Here is a 16,283-nt window from a genome sequence, read left to right on the forward strand (position 1 = left end):
ATATTTTTCCATACACATTATAAGTGTGATTTATATAAAAAGTAATTAATTAAAAAGACAAATTTATGAAAACATAGCATATTTTATTGTTATATTTATCACTTCTAGAAAAAAAACTCAGTTTTAAACATTTTTTCATTGGCGAAAATAAAATATTTAAAAATTTTATGGTTTTCAGGGTGTTTATTATTTATTTAGCATTTGCCTAAAAATGTATAATTATATAAGCACTTTTAAGTTCACAGTAAAGAAAATAATTAGAATTCCAATTTTTGTAGTAACAATTATTCTCTAACTAACTTTTCGACCAATCATAGTTTTTAACCTTACGCAGGTTTATGAGCTGTTGAGGATGTTGGAGTTTTTGCTGGCGCTGGTGCAATTTTAATACTAATATTGGAAAACCAATTCAATTCCTGGTTCCTTGTTTCGTTGTCGATATCGATGCAACTTTTCTTCCATTTTTTTGTGATTTTCATATTGATTATAAAAATTGCTTCTTCTTTGAATCGAAGGTCTGTGTTAGTTTTCCTTTCTCTTTATTAATTTGATCTAGATTTTTGAGTCATTTATAATGGTTTTACAAGGCAACACTGAGAGGAAAACATTGTGATCCTTACGAATATTGTAATCAATTTAAAAAGTCGACGCCAATTAATGCTGATCGGTCATAATCATTCTTAATTTATTAAGCAGACGATCCTTCACTCATTTTACGAGGCCTTTGATTAAAATAAAAATTGAAAACTTCAAAATTGAACACCTCCAGAATCTAAAACATAAAAAGATTGATTTTCTTGATGTGATTTGTCCACGCTTCGCAGTCTTTCTTATACTAAAACCTACTATTTACTACTTTTTTTTACATTATTCTACTACAAGGTTGCCACAGGTCAGGGAATTCAGGGAAAAGTCAGGGAAAGTAAAATTGGTCAGGGAAAAGTACTGTAAAAAATTGAATTTTTAAAATTCATGAGAAAAATGAATTTTTTTTTCTTTTTGACTCGTAAACTATGAAATTACCACAAATTTTAATACAAAACCTTCAATTTTTTTCTACTTCTGTCAATAATTTCTTTTTAAATAACTTAAATTTTCAAAAACTATCATATAATTATGACTTATAAATTATTTTATAAATAATTTTTACAATTTTTATAAATACTAGATTGATAGAAGAATTTTAGTTGAAAATACTAAAAAAATTGAATTTTGGAAAAGTTACAAATGATTACAGAAATTCAATTATTTTCAACAGTTACAAAAATTCTTCGCAGAATTTCAATTATGTTCAAAAATTTAAAAAAAATTCTCGTCTAAATTACAATTATCTTTATAAATAATAAAATACTACATTGAAATTCAATTATTTTAAAAAGTTTTAATAAAATTTTTGACAAAATCACACAGGAATTCAATTATTCAATTTTTAATAAATTTCTTCGATATAATTCAATTATTTTCATAAGTAATAAAATTTTTCACAGGAATTCAATTATTTTAAATACAAAATTTCATAAAATTTTTCGAAAAATATCAATTATATAAAAAGATTTTCATAAAATTTTTTCAAGAATTCAATTATTTTTATAAATAATAAAATTCTTCACCGAAATTCCTTTCTTTTATTAACTTGAATAATATTCGTTGTAAAAATTCAATTATTTAAAAATTTATTAATAAAACTCTTTATAAGAATTCAATTTTAACAAACATTCAATTATTCAATAAATTATTTATTTTTGTATTTAAATAATTTAATTCCCGTAGAATTTTCTTATAAAAATTAATTTTAAAACCAATTAACGAATAATCGATTTATTATTATTTATGAAAGTAATTGAAATTATTGCAACGAATTTTATTACCTTTTTTTTAAATAATTGAATTTTTTTTAGAAATTGTACTGCTCGTAAAAATAATTGAATTCTTGCGAAGGATTTTATTAGGATTTTTGTAAATAATTGACTTATTTTGAAAAATTGTATGGTAATTTAAATTATAACAAAACATAAAGAAGGCGATCGCCTTCTTTATGTTTTGTAATAATATTCTTATAAATCGTTGAATTTCAAAAAGATTTGAATTTGAATGTATTGAAGAATTTTAATTCCTAAGGAAAAATAATAATTAACTATAATAATCCTATAATTCATTCTTTCATTCTGTCCACACTTGAAGTTAGTTTTTGTGTATTCTTTTGTTTTTTTTTCCTTAGAAAAAATTTGTTTTGACAAATCGAAAATATGCAGGTATTTTTTCATGATTCATAATAAAGTAATATTAGAAATAAGAAAATTAAAAAAAAAATGATGATTAACAAATGAAAAATTTATCCATTTTGTTTATTATATGCTTTTTTTATAACAAATTTCGTTTCACTGATTTCATTTATGCAAATTTTTCTCTTGTTTATTTATAAAAAATAGAAAATTTGTTAAAAAATTATGATTAAGAAATAGTAAGTAAATATCCATTTTATGCATATATTTTATTTCTCAATAACAATATTGTTCACAAACTCATTCTTTTATTTTGGGAAAAAAAACATTACATAGGTATTCCCGTTTCTTAATATTTTTGTAGAAAATTTTCAATTTTCATAAGGGAATAATTTACATTATTTCAATTTTTTAATTACAATTGTTTTAATAAAGTTCAAAGTTTTTTCAAAAATAAACTTAACAAACGTTTATTAATTCTATTTGTCAATTACAAATTTCCATTGAAAATGAAAATTTTTGAATTTTTTTAGAAAATAAAGTAAAAGAATTTTACTCAAAAAAATGTTCCGTTACATTTTTACGAATTTCTTTAATTGTAAAATTATTCAAAAACATCAATAATGTCTTTTTTAAATAAATATTTAATTATTATTATTTTTCCACAGGAATTAAGACACTAAATTTTTGACAATAATTAAATGTTTGTGCACGATTTTATTAAATATTTTTTTAAATAATTGAATTTTTTTGGAAAATTTTATTAAAATATGTAGATGAAGACCTCCACAAAATAACGATCTATGGCACATTTTAGAAATTTTACAGGAGACACAAAAAACGAAAACTTTCATCAAATTAGCATATGCAATATAAGTGTAGCTGTTTAACAGAAAGATAGTGATTAAAGAATGTCTTATAAATGAAAAATTGCACTTTTTCATTAAATATTTTTATAAAAATTAAAAAATAAGCGAGTTTTTCACGTGCTATAGATCGTTATTCCATTACAACCTATAGAGATAGGCAAATGTTTTTTCGTATGAATATAGGCGAATATTAAATTTACATTTTCAATAATAGTTTTTAAAGATTTTTCGAATTAATAAATAATTTTTAATAATTTAATTTAATAATTAAATAATTTTAATAATAGTTTTAAATAATTTAATTTAATAATTAAATATTTTTAATAATAGTTTTGAATAATTTAATTTAATAATTAATAATAATTAATTATTATATAATTATATAATTATTATATAATAATTATATTATATAATTATATTTATTTAATTTAATAATTTTAATAATAGTTTTAAAAATAATTTAATAATTCTAATTAATAAATGACAAATTCTCAAAATTAAAACTCAGTTAAAGAAAGAACCTCGTTTTATTAAACTCTAGTGAAAAGAAATATAACAAAGCATAAAATTTTTAATCAACAACTGGAAGATTTTCATAATATTCCCTAGCATCTCTGTTTAAAAATTTACACATATCCAGGAGATCAGATTTTTTTTCTTTTTTCAAGGGCAATAAACTATCGTAAAGATTGGGCAATTCATGTGGTAAAATCAAAGTTTTTTTAATGGAAGGTGGAACTCGTTTCGGTTGTTTTTTATTCCGGCCTGTAGTTTGTTTTTTCTTCTGCTCATTTTCCTCTGTTTCCACGATTTTAAATATTTTCCAAGCCTCGGATGTATTATGTGTTGCACGAGAATATACGAAATTTGGATCATCAGCACTAACTTTAAGCCACATAGCTTCAGTAATCTTCATTTTATTATTTTTGATCGTGTCCGCTTCAATAGGACTAAAATCTTTGAAGTCACTTGATTGCATTTCATTTATTTTGAATGGTTTGGATAAATTAGCTTCAGCTATTACATACTTCCAATCTGAAGGACTCATCACATTAGTTTTCTTCTTTCTCTTCTCAATTAAGGCAAAATCCCTATCACATGGAAGAAAGCTATGTCCCGTAGTTAAGAACTTTTGATTTACCTCGCTGAAATATTTTGATTTAACCAAGTAATGATATAAGGATAACATTCGCCAGTTATTGTTCTGACCAACACAACGATCACTCCAAACAATAAGTTTCCTTTCTTCGTTATTTTTCAGAAGAGGGTAATTATCCATAATATGCTTCAAAACACAGGAGGCAATTTCAGCTGATCCACGTTTAGCAATGCATTCAGTCCATAAATTCATAACAGCTTCACCAGTCTGAAAATTATGAATCGCAAAATTGTAGGTTGAATGTTGTCTCTGATAAAACTTATTTGAATGAGTAAGTGTGGGACACAGTAAGACTTGTTGTAAGTCAACGCAGAGTGTAACGACGTTGTTGTCAATTTCAGATCTCGAGCAATCTTCTTTTAAATTTTTGTATGAAATTTCTGCCTTTTCGTGATGTTGTTGGCTTATCATGGTTATTTTCTCTAATTCTTCCTGAGAAGATGCGGCGATTCGTTGCACATGCAATAAGTCACATTGTCTACAAGTATCTGTTCTAGGATGCCCGAATTGTAAATTAAAATGTTCTTTAAATATATTGCCGTAAGATGACTTGCTCAGTTGGACTTCTGGATGTTGCTTTAAAAATGCATTATGCATTCGAGTTAAATTTAAATCAGAACTTAAATACTCTTTCTCACTTTTAGAACGACCGTAATGCGATTCTTGTTTTGGAAAACTGGCAATGTGATTTTTAACTAAAGTCAAAGTACTTTCGTCAATCAAATGTGGTCTCGATTTATGTTTTCCACGGTTATCTTTTGGGACAGCTATTCCCATTTTCAATTTATTTTGCAGTGTCTGAATGCGTCTATTAGTTATTGAATATGTATGAATTAATGTTTTTTTGCAAACCGGCTTTCCGTTAAGATTATACTCAAAAGAGACTCCTTTTCGTGATGAAAGGTCTGTTTTGCCCTTCTTTCTTCTTTTAGTTTTGCACTTTTTTATACAGCCACAGAGAATGAAAGATTGTTCATCATAAGGAACTTTGTAAAAAGCTTCATAATAACACATCTTATCTTGTAATGTTATCTCGATACATCCAGTTTTGTTACAAGTCCGTGGATTACAAATTCGATTCTGTCAAAAAATACGATATAATAAATAAAAGAAATAAGATGTTTTTTTAAATATATAATTTAATATTCCATTTTATATTTTTATTTTAAAATAAATATACATTAGAATTTGTCAAATTCGTTAATAAATAAAAAAATTATTTTACAAAGGTTATATTTACTTGCTGCGGTGGAACTTTTTCATCAATAAGTTGTTTCTTTTTTCTCGAGATATATGATTGCCCTGCATCTTTTTGACATTTTCTTTTTACGTCTTTCCAATCATTAATATTTATTTTTCTCTTTTTGCTGTTATTTAAATGATTAATAGCATTTTGAATACCTAAACTATTTTTGTCACACATTTTGGTTATGACATTCATTTCTGACATGAAGTTATTGCTAAGTTAAATTAACAAATTGTTTTTTTTATTGTGCCATAGATCGTTATTCCAACCAGAAAATGTGATAAAATAATATAAAATTTTGCATTTTATATAATTTATTTGCACATTTTAATCACATTTATGTGTTTATTGGTATTAATTGTATATTATTTCATCATAATCTCATTTTTGACAAAATGTGCCATAGATCGTTATTCCGTGGAGGTTTTCAGATATTGAAAATAATTGAAATTAGGACAAGAATTTTATTGTCATTTTTGAAAATAATTGAACTTTGGGGGAAAATTAAAATTTTTGTTATTTACAAAGATAATTGGGATTTTGACGAAAATTTTTTTTTTAATTTTAAACATAATTGAATTTTATGAGATGAATTTTATTACTTTTGAAAATAATTGAATTTCTGCAATAAATTATTTGCAATTTCTCCAAAATTGAATTATTTTAGTGTTTTCAACAAACATTTGAATTTAATTTAATTGAAAATGAAATTGAAATTTTTTAAATTTTAAGAGAGTAAAGGAAAAAATTTTACTCCAAAAAATGTTCTGTTACAATTTTTTTTACGAATAAAGAATTCAATTATTTAAAAATTTATTAATAAAACTCTTTATGAGAATTCGATTTTAGCAAACATTCAATTATTCAATAAATTATTTATTTTTGTATTTAAATAATTGAATTCCCGTAGAATTTTCTAATAAAAATTAATTTAAAAACAAATTACAGTTAATGAAATTTGTAAATAAATGTAATAGAACATCTTTACTTGATTATCTACTAATTTTTAGAGTGAATCAGAATATTCTTTAAGGTCAGGAAAAAAGTAAAAATTTTATCTGGAAATCAGGGAAAACTCAGGGAAAAATAAAATTAAATATTTGAGCCAACCCTGTACTATTTGGGTACTTTTTTAGATTTCAGCAACTAAAAGCTGCTACTTCTTTTTTTAGAGATTTTCCACTAGTTTAAATACGCTAATGACTAGAGATTAAAGAACTATTCACAAAGATTGTAATAAAATTCTTTAAAACAATTCAATTATTTTCAAAAAATACTAGAAATTCAATTATTATCAATATTTAGTATTTTCTTAAAATTTCGCAAAACAATTCAATTAATTAAAAAAATTTTAAAATTCACCCACAATTCAATTATTTTTATAAATAATAAAATTTCTATAGGAATTTAATTATTTTGAGCATTTTTATTTTTCAACCATTTTAAACAAAAATCAATTATTGAACCAAATTTTTATATAAATTTTTTACAATAATTCAATTACTTTTACTAATAATATTTTTCATGGAAATTGAATTTAAAAAAAAATGTTGTTAAAATTCTAATGCAATTATATTTTTATAAATAAGAAAATCCATCGAAGAATTTTAAATTAATTAATAGAAGAATTCAATTATTTTCACTTATAAAATTTTCCACTAGAATTCAATTAGTTAAAGTAAAATTTTTATAACATTTATTATATTTTGATAAAATTAATTATTCAAACCAAGGATTATCAAAATTCTTATGAAAAGTTTAATTATTTTCACAAAAATTACAAATTTTTTCACAGAAATTCAATTCTTTTTAAACATTTAAAAACGAAATTTTTTAACAATTTAATTATTTTGGTATAAATAATAAAAGTCTTAGCAACTATTTAATTATTTTCTCATAAATAATAAAATTCATCGCAGGGCTTCAATTTATTTTAAATACAATTTTTTAGAAATTGATCAAAAAATGTAATTATTCTTAAAAATTTAATTATATCAATTCCCGAAAATTCGATTATGTTGAGTCATTTTAATAAAATTGTTTACAAAATTCAATTATTTTTGCATATAAATAAAAATATTCTTTACAAGAATTCAATTATTTTTAAAAAATAATACATTTCGATGGGTGTTACGAAGAAAAACACTCTTAAAATTTATTTGCAAGAAAACTAACACTCCAGATTTTTAAATTAAAAAATGAAGTTTTATTTTTAAAAAATAATTTGCCCACATAGCACAATAGTATGAGGTAAGGTTATGTTGAGTACTAATCGTAAGGCACATAAGGTTACACAATATTGCTGCGGTAGACCTGAGGTGAACTAAAAACTTCCGCCATGGAGGTAAGGTTACATGTTAGGGTGTGGTGAGTATATATGATAAGGCCATGGTAACCTTACACGTTAAGGTTAAGGTAACCTTACACGTTAAGGTTGATGTAACCTTACACGTTAAGGTTGAGGTAACGTTACATGTTAAGGTTGAGGTAAGGTTACATGTCAAGGTTGAGGTAAGGTAATTATTAAGTTGTAAGGTTGAGGTAAGGTTAAGGTAAGGTTGTGATAAATTTACCAGTTATGGAAAATATTGAAAAAATAATTAATAAATAAATATTCAATTAAAAAGTTAGTTTGTTGCTCCTCTCTATTTTGGAAACCTGATATGAAGCAGAAAATTTTGAAAACAAATTTGGGGGGACTGGGATTTGAACCCGGGATCGACGCGCATAAACCTATCATTCTAACTAACTGAGCTAAGTAGAGAACTGGTAGAAGGAAAATTAATATTGCCTTTAAGGAGTTAATCATCTTCTTGGTTCACCTTAAAGGCAACATTAATTTTCCTTCTGCCAGTTCTCTACTTAGCTCAGTTAGTTAGAATGATAGGTTTATGCGCGTCGATCCCGGGTTCGAATCCCAGTCCCCCCAAATTTGTTTTCAAAATTTTCTGCTTCATGTCAGGTTTCCAAAATAGAGAAGAGCAACAAACTAACTTTTTAATTGAATATTTATTTATTAATTATTTTTTTAATATTTTCCATAACTGGTAAATTTATCACAACCTTACCTTAACCTTACCTCAACCTTACAACTTAATAATTACCTTACCTCAACCTTGACATGTAACCTTACCTCAACCTTAACATGTAACGTTACCTCAACCTTAACGTGTAAGGTTACATCAACCTTAACGTGTAAGGTTACCTTAACCTTAACGTGTAAGGTTACCATGGCCTTATCATATATACTCACCACACCCTAACATGTAACCTTACCTCCATGGCGGAAGTTTTTAGTTCACCTCAGGTCTACCGCAGCAATATTGTGTAACCTTATGTGCCTTACGATTAGTACTCAACATAACCTTACCTCATACTATGGTGCTATGTGGGTGATTATATTAAATTTTTTAATAAATATTACAACACGAAAGAGAAAATTTGAAAAAACTCTCTTATTTTAGCAGAAAACTTCAAATGAAAACTGCAGGCTTGGTAATCTACCATGTATTGAATATGGCGTAGATTTTGACACTAAGCGCCACCTAGGAGAAGGGTGCAACTAACTTTGAATTTGAATGTGTTAGTGTTAATAGATGTTTTTTAAAGTATTTTTAATTTTTTTATTTATTTAATATAAAATTACAAAAAAAAGATATAAGAATTGTAATCTGTCATCGCAGGCATCTGGAATTTGGTTAATTTTATAATAATTTATATATATTATTATTAAAAATCAAATTATAATATTATTGGCTGCTGAAAATCAGATAGAATAAAAAGAAATTATACACTTTAAATATTAATTTTATGTCGTCCATATATTTCAAAGATAACAATAAGATTAACAGTACATAATTAAAAAAAAAAATTTTTTAATTTTACAAACTTTATTAAACTAAAGGAAAAATTTATATTCTACGTTCCTTTACTTATTTTAAATTTAAATAATTACATATAATAATTTATTATAATAATTTTCGTATAAAAAAACGTTTTTTAAATGTACTATTCACAAAAAATATTAATTAATTATTCACTTGTAAATATTTATATAAATAATGGAATCAAATCCAATATTTTTTAATAAATATTTAATCAATAATGTCCACATTTGTAAATATTAATAATTAATTTGTAATATTAGTTAAGTATTAATAATTTTAATATAAATTAATTACAAAGTTAATTTGTAAAAATTAACTAAATTAATTTGGAAACGAATTTAAAATAAGTTTAAAATGTACAGTTTAGAAATTTATATAATTTAAAATGATAATTTTTTCAAATATTTGTTCCTCTGTTTTTAAAAAAATACTATTTTTCACATTTTAAATTCGCCTAACATTTTTACAAATGCTTTCTCGATGCTTTTCACTCACTGTTAAATTAGAAGTTTTGCAGAGTTGAGAAAGTGTGCTGACTTTTTATAATGGATTTCCATTTAGCTAATGCTTTTATTACAAGGAAATTAGCATTTGGATTCTTAGTCAAATTGAAACCAATTTTTCCTTTTAAAATTGCAACAAGGAATGCTGTGGTGGAAGCTATATATTGCTGAATACAAAGAGTCAAAAACAATTCTACTGTTTGATCTCTGTGTTCATGACATTCAAATATCTCTGTTCGAACTTCCTTCTTTAAAAAATCTAAAAGAAAAACAACAATTCCTTTTTCATGTAAAATTGAACTCAAAATTCTGCGAAGAATTGATTTTAAGTCGGAGTGAATTTCCTCTAAACAAGATCGAGAAGCAAATCGGGAGTTTGATGGAGTAAAAGCAAGTTTGTCCACAACAATCTTGCATACTTCACACGACCCAAAAAATGGTAATTTTTTGCAAATTTGTTTCAAAACAAAATCTGTAGCCGTTGAAATTGTACTTTTTTCAGGAATTGGATCTGTTTTACAATAAGTTGCTTTCAGTTTCGACTTAGGTACATTTACAGCAGGTCGTGTTGAATTTGTCTGAGGTTCAACATCAATGGGACCAAAGTAATTTTGCCAGGAAAGAACAAAATTACTTCCATCATCGATGCAATTGGCTCCATCAGAACGACTTTTGCTCATATTATTTATTACTAATGTTTTAAATGAACCTATAAACTGATAGCAAGTCGGTTTTCTATTGGAATTTCCACAAGCTCTAATTCTCGAAAAAAAATTCTCGAGTGGATCTTGATTAAGGTGTTTAGTTTTTAAATTTTTAAAACCTAAACCTTTTAATTTCTCCCATAAATGAATGAATCCTCGAATTGTTGAGATTAAATTCCGAAGGGTTGGCGGTTGTCAAGTTACTGGGATTTTCGTCTTCTTATCAACAAATCGCATTCGAGTTAATATGGATATGGCTTCTTTAAAAAAAGGAATATGAAAACTGTCATCAGTCAATAATGTTCGGAATGGACTTTGTTCGTCGGTTTGTACTTTTCCATTAAATGCGTCTGCTAATTTATTAAAGAATGCACAGACCCATGCAGTATTCGCACCTTCGTCGGGGATTTTTCTAGGTCCCAAGGATGTATTTCTCTCTAGAAATTTCAATTTTAATTATAATTTATTTTTATAAATATATAATTAATAGAACAGAAAATAAGTTATTTTGAAGAAAAGTAGAACTGATTTTTAATGCATTAGAAGAAAAATATGATGAAGAAACCGATATTATTGAATCGAATATCTATTTAATTCTTCAATTTAAATGAGCTTATTAGATGGTAATACATTATTTAAATTTTTAAATAAATAAATACCCTTTTCCCCTGCTAAACTTTCCAATCTGCTTGCAACAGAGAGACTTAAGATCTGGATTGCGTTCTTCACTCGCATTTTCTTTATCTTATTAGGATATATATGTCTATCCATAAGTTTTGGCAAAAACCTTTGATTTTGCATTCCATACATGTCAATTTCGTACACATCTATGATATGTTCCCAAGAAGCAAATGTCCTCTCCGATGGTCTTTTTTTAGGATCAAAATTAAATTCGAGATCTTTGTCAATTAGATTATTCCTTGAGCATTTTATCATATGAGGTGGATCAAATAATGGAATTATTTCCATGTCATACAAAATGAAGCAGCCATCTATAAAAATAATGCATAAATATATTCTAGTTATTTTAAAACTTATATCAATTCACAAAACAATGAACTTACACCTCAAAATATATTCACTTCCTTTTAGTTTTTCAGTATCATGCAAAAAAGTATCAATTACTGATTGATTGCTGCTTCCTCCATCGCATATTGTTGCAACGACGTTGAAACCTGCTTCCTTCACAGCCCCTATAACTTCTTTAATGCAGAATGATAGTTGCCCTTTCGTTGTTTGTCCTTCGCAAAAATTGAAGGATATTGGAAGAATATCGCCGCTGTCGATAAATCGCAACATAAAAACGAGTCCATGGTCAGCGAATTTATTTGTGCGGGTGTTTCCCCAATCTTCAAACCCAACAATTTTATCTTTAGTTTCATCGTACTGCAAACCTAAACCTAACAGCAATTCATCCCACATTACAACCACAGCCTTTTCTTTTGCAGATACTGCCGCGTGTCCAGCTACTTTTAATCGAGCCCTAGTTTCTTCTGTTACTCCAGTATCCATCGATACTTTTCTTTAAAGTTGTAACAGATGGAAATGGTAGAAATGTCCTCAAATACCTGTAGGCCTTGGCTGAAGTTTTATAAATAGATAAGCATATTATTTGCTCTTCATTTGTAAATCGCCGGCCTGAAGGATCTCTGAGTCCATTTCTAAGAATCATTTCTATAAATGATTGCTGTACTCTCGTTAGTTTGTGGAGAATTCGCTGACATCTTCTCGTTTCTAAACAGTCTTCTGGCTTTTTCAACTTGCGTTTACATCTAATATAGAAGGAATATATGGGTTCTTGGAATGTAACGAAACTACTCTTAGAAATAAGTTATTTATTAATCGCATTACAATACATTCTACTATTACTACTCATAATTACTACTTTCTTGTATCAATATAACGATTTTTTAAATGAAATCTAATTTTAAATTAAAATTTCATTTATAATCTGTACAATCAAAAGTGTGCGTTTTTAATTATTTTTGATTATGTTATAAAGTTGATACCTTTGCAACCTTCTCTGTAAATTGTATAATTTAGCCTTTTTCGACTGCAAACGTTTAAATAACTCTCTCTCTCTGAGTGATGATGCAGAAGACAGTTCCTTCCAAGAGCGTCGACTATTTGGTCTAACGTAAACGTTTTATGATTCTAGCGAATTTGAGCGTTCTGTGGTTCCGTTTTTCGTAAAAATACTTTCATTTTCCTTATTTTGTTCTGCTTCACTTGATGTTTCCATTTGCTGAGTTTTGTCTTCCGCATTAAATAAATTTGGTATCCCAGGTTCGTTCAAAGGCTCAGAATGTTGCACAATTGAAGTGTCCATAGGTTCTTGGACAAAAGGTGTCGCATGAGAGTCGATAGCCTGTTAAGAGTAGAACGTTATACTAATTTACATACAAAATAACAAATGTATTACAATTTTATGTGCTTATAAAATTTTCGAAAAAAATGAAATTTTTTTATGAAACTTATATTTTTATAAAAGAAATTTTGCAAATTACAACTTACTGTGTTCAAATCAATTCGATTTTCCGAGGTTTCTTGCGCAGGTGATTCATTAATTACAGAAGTGGTTGCAGAAATATCTAGGACAATTGTTTCCAAAGATGATTTGTTCTGATGTAAATGAATATCACCTGACAAAAATTCTGATTGCGATGGCACTAAATTTTCTGTCGGAACTGCATCGTTTTTTAATCTTGAAGCACCATTTTGAGTTTTTATTAAATAAGCACTGGGTAAGAAATGATTAGGGCAAACAAATAATTCCTTGGAGGTAATCTCCTTATCAGTGAGGGTCTTTAAATTTGGACATCCGATTTTATCTAACCACTTCTTTCTAATGCTGTCTTTTCTAGGGATTTTGTGACAAAGTTGTTTTTTACCACACACTCTCTTACAATAACCACAACCGGGCACGACACAAATTCCTCCATGGATTTTACTTAAACTTTCTATTTGTAAATTCAAATTATTTTTTCGAAAGAATTAAAAATCAAAACGGTACTATAACCACACACGAATGACAGTTGGTTTCAAAACAAACTTTCGCGGCTGTCACATGTTCATTTCGACATCAGCGCTACCTACCAGGGTGGCGGAACTACTTCCCCTTCACTCCGTTCACCCCTGTCCTATACTTTAAAATTTGCCATATTTTTGAAGAAGGTTACCGAGCCTGGAAAACTGTATTTTTGGTTATATTTTTTTCGAGAGTGTTTTTTTTCGTCATGAATCTTGATTGTGTTTATTTTCGTAACACCCATCGATTTCTTCTTGGAAATTCAATTATTTTAAAAAATTGTAATAAAATCATTCGCAAGAATTTAATTATTTAAAAAAATGTTAACAGATATCTTTATAAAATTTAATTATTTTTAAAAACTTTTTGCAATTCAATTATTTATGAAGATTTTTTGTAAAAATCTTCGTAAGAATTCAATTATTTTTGTACAAATAATAAAATTCTTTCCAGTAATTCACTTAGTTTTGAAAATTTTAATAAAATTGTTAGCAATTATTCAATTATTTTCGCATAAATGATAAAGTTTATCGCAGGATTTCAATTATTTTTAATACTACAATTTTAATTCAATTATTCTGTTAGATTTTAATAAAATTCTTTCCAAGCATTCAATTATCTCGATAAACAAGAAAATTATTCCCCAAAATTCAATTATTTTCGCATATATATATATATAATAATATTCATCACAAGAATTTAATTATTTTTTAAAAATAATGCATTTCTACTTGGAAATTCAATTATTTAAAAAAATTCTAATAAAATCGTTTTGAAGAATTCAATTATTGTCAAAAATTTGAATATAATACTTTGTAATGTTTAATTATTTTTAAAAACTTTTCGAAATACAATTATTTTCAATATCTACTATTTTTATAAAATTTGCATAAAATTAGTCGAGAGAAATGAAAATTATATTATATATAATTATAAATAAAGTTACATTACCTTTTCAGTTTGTGAATTGAAATTTTAAATATTTGTTGTCGTTAGTGTTGTAGGGGGAGCAGGATTAATCCTCTGGAACTTGACACTCTCCAAACTTTATGCAGGACATTGCTTATATCGGTTGTAAACAAATCATTGTCCTTGCTTCCAATATGAATGTTGAGATACCTAGAATCCGGTTGATCATAGAGTTTATCGATAGAAGAAATTTTGTTTACAATTAATTTAATTTCATTATCGTTGCATTTTATAATGTTTAGAACTTTACAAAATGTTCCGCTTTTCAATAAAATACATCTTTCTTTATCCACATTGCAGTCAATAATGTACGAATCACACTCTAAAATCTTATATTGCTGCCAAACATGATTGCAAGTCTCTGTTATGGGTCCACTGTTATGTATTTGTTTTAAAATAAAGTGTTCCTTAATCGCCAATTTCTTTCCAGCAATCTCCTTTTCGTGATATCTGCGTGCAATCTGCTCCAGAGGTTTGTCTCCTTTCCGAATCATTCTTTTAATACTGGACATATGATTTTCAAACCTGAATGCACTGAATCGATCTAGTGGTCCGTATTTCTTGACATCCTGGCATATATGGAGCAAATTGTGAATATTGTCAGACACAAACTCTTTCCCATATATAGATTGAAAACCAGTGACAAAATTCTCCAACATTTCTTGGGCACAATCAATATTTCTCGATTCTGCAATGAGATTTGGACTGCATAATATTGTGACAGCACTATGTAGAAGTATGAAGTTCTCATACATTAATTCAGGTAGAATATTTTTTAGTACTATTGGCCCAGTGTACTTTAAGAATGTACGGAATTCAGTAGCTTTCCAATATCGGAATTCCAGCAAGGATCTTGGCTTCCTTCCGAATTCTTTTGGTATACTATGCCGTAAAGTCAATAGTTTTTTAGAAAGTGTATTTACCTTTTTAATGTGTAACCTAATTTTTAGAGGTCCCAATAGCCACATCTTAATCAATTTTTTCATAACACCTAACAATATAAGATGCATATAATCTAGTGGAACTCCAGAAATGCATCCAAATCCAGGAATTTGCTTAAGAATTGTCTCGTTTCCTTCATTAAAATCATATTTTCCTTTCAAAAATTGTTCGTCGGTTTTCATAGTAAAAGGTCCAATTCCAGGGAAAGCAACTCTTCCTTTTTTTACCTTTTTTTTACCTTTTTTTGGTTTTAGATATAATATATTTTCCGGTAATGACACATTTAGGACAGCTATTATAGCCTGTATGTCCTTTTAGGTACAGCAGGAAGGATTTAGCTGGTGCGTCACATATGAAAGCCCAACACGAAACTTTCACACTTTCATCTTTATTTTCAATTATTTGACATAACTCCTGAACGAATTCCTGCATAAACTCATTTGCATCGTTAGGTTTACTTGGACCAAAATAAGCTCCAATAGGGTACACTTCTCGGGCATTTATTTCTGAACACAAGATGAGCCATAAACCTTTCTTCGTGGATTTGAAAATTGGCAAACCATCGACATTAAAGATTAGTTTTATCTCTGTAACTTTTTTGCCATTTCTTTTATATTCTTTTTTAATGCCCTCAATAGCACGTTTGAGTCCAAAATAATAGTAATGACCATTGCTCATTTCAGAGATATTAACTATTCTCAACGTTTCCATTAGAGTTCGTGCATCTAGAGGCAAATGAAAATTTATAACTGGT

General features: G+C 26.9%; 1 protein-coding gene across 1 annotated transcript; it reads right to left on the minus strand.

Annotated features, from left to right (window-relative positions):
• Positions 1–189: 189 nt before the first annotated feature.
• On the minus strand, positions 190–15,722 carry LOC122507432. Its single transcript, XM_043620133.1, has 2 exons — positions 14,570–15,722; positions 190–772 (listed from the first exon to the last, which is right to left on the minus strand). The coding sequence occupies exon 1, from the start codon at positions 15,709–15,711 to the stop codon at positions 14,611–14,613; it is 1,101 nt and encodes a 366-aa protein (XP_043476068.1). The 5' UTR covers positions 15,712–15,722; the 3' UTR covers positions 190–772; positions 14,570–14,610.
• Positions 15,723–16,283: the final 561 nt, after the last annotated feature.

This window comes from Leptopilina heterotoma, unplaced genomic scaffold (assembly GCF_015476425.1).
Source record: "Leptopilina heterotoma isolate Lh14 unplaced genomic scaffold, ASM1547642v1 Lhet_47, whole genome shotgun sequence".
In the NCBI taxonomy this organism is placed as follows: domain Eukaryota; kingdom Metazoa; phylum Arthropoda; class Insecta; order Hymenoptera; family Figitidae; genus Leptopilina; species Leptopilina heterotoma.

Excerpts from the sequence above, each read along its gene's own strand:
- LOC122507432 (XM_043620133.1), bottom strand. The coding sequence starts at position 15,711 with ATGAAAACCGACGAACAATTTTTGAAAGGAAAATATGATTTTAATGAA.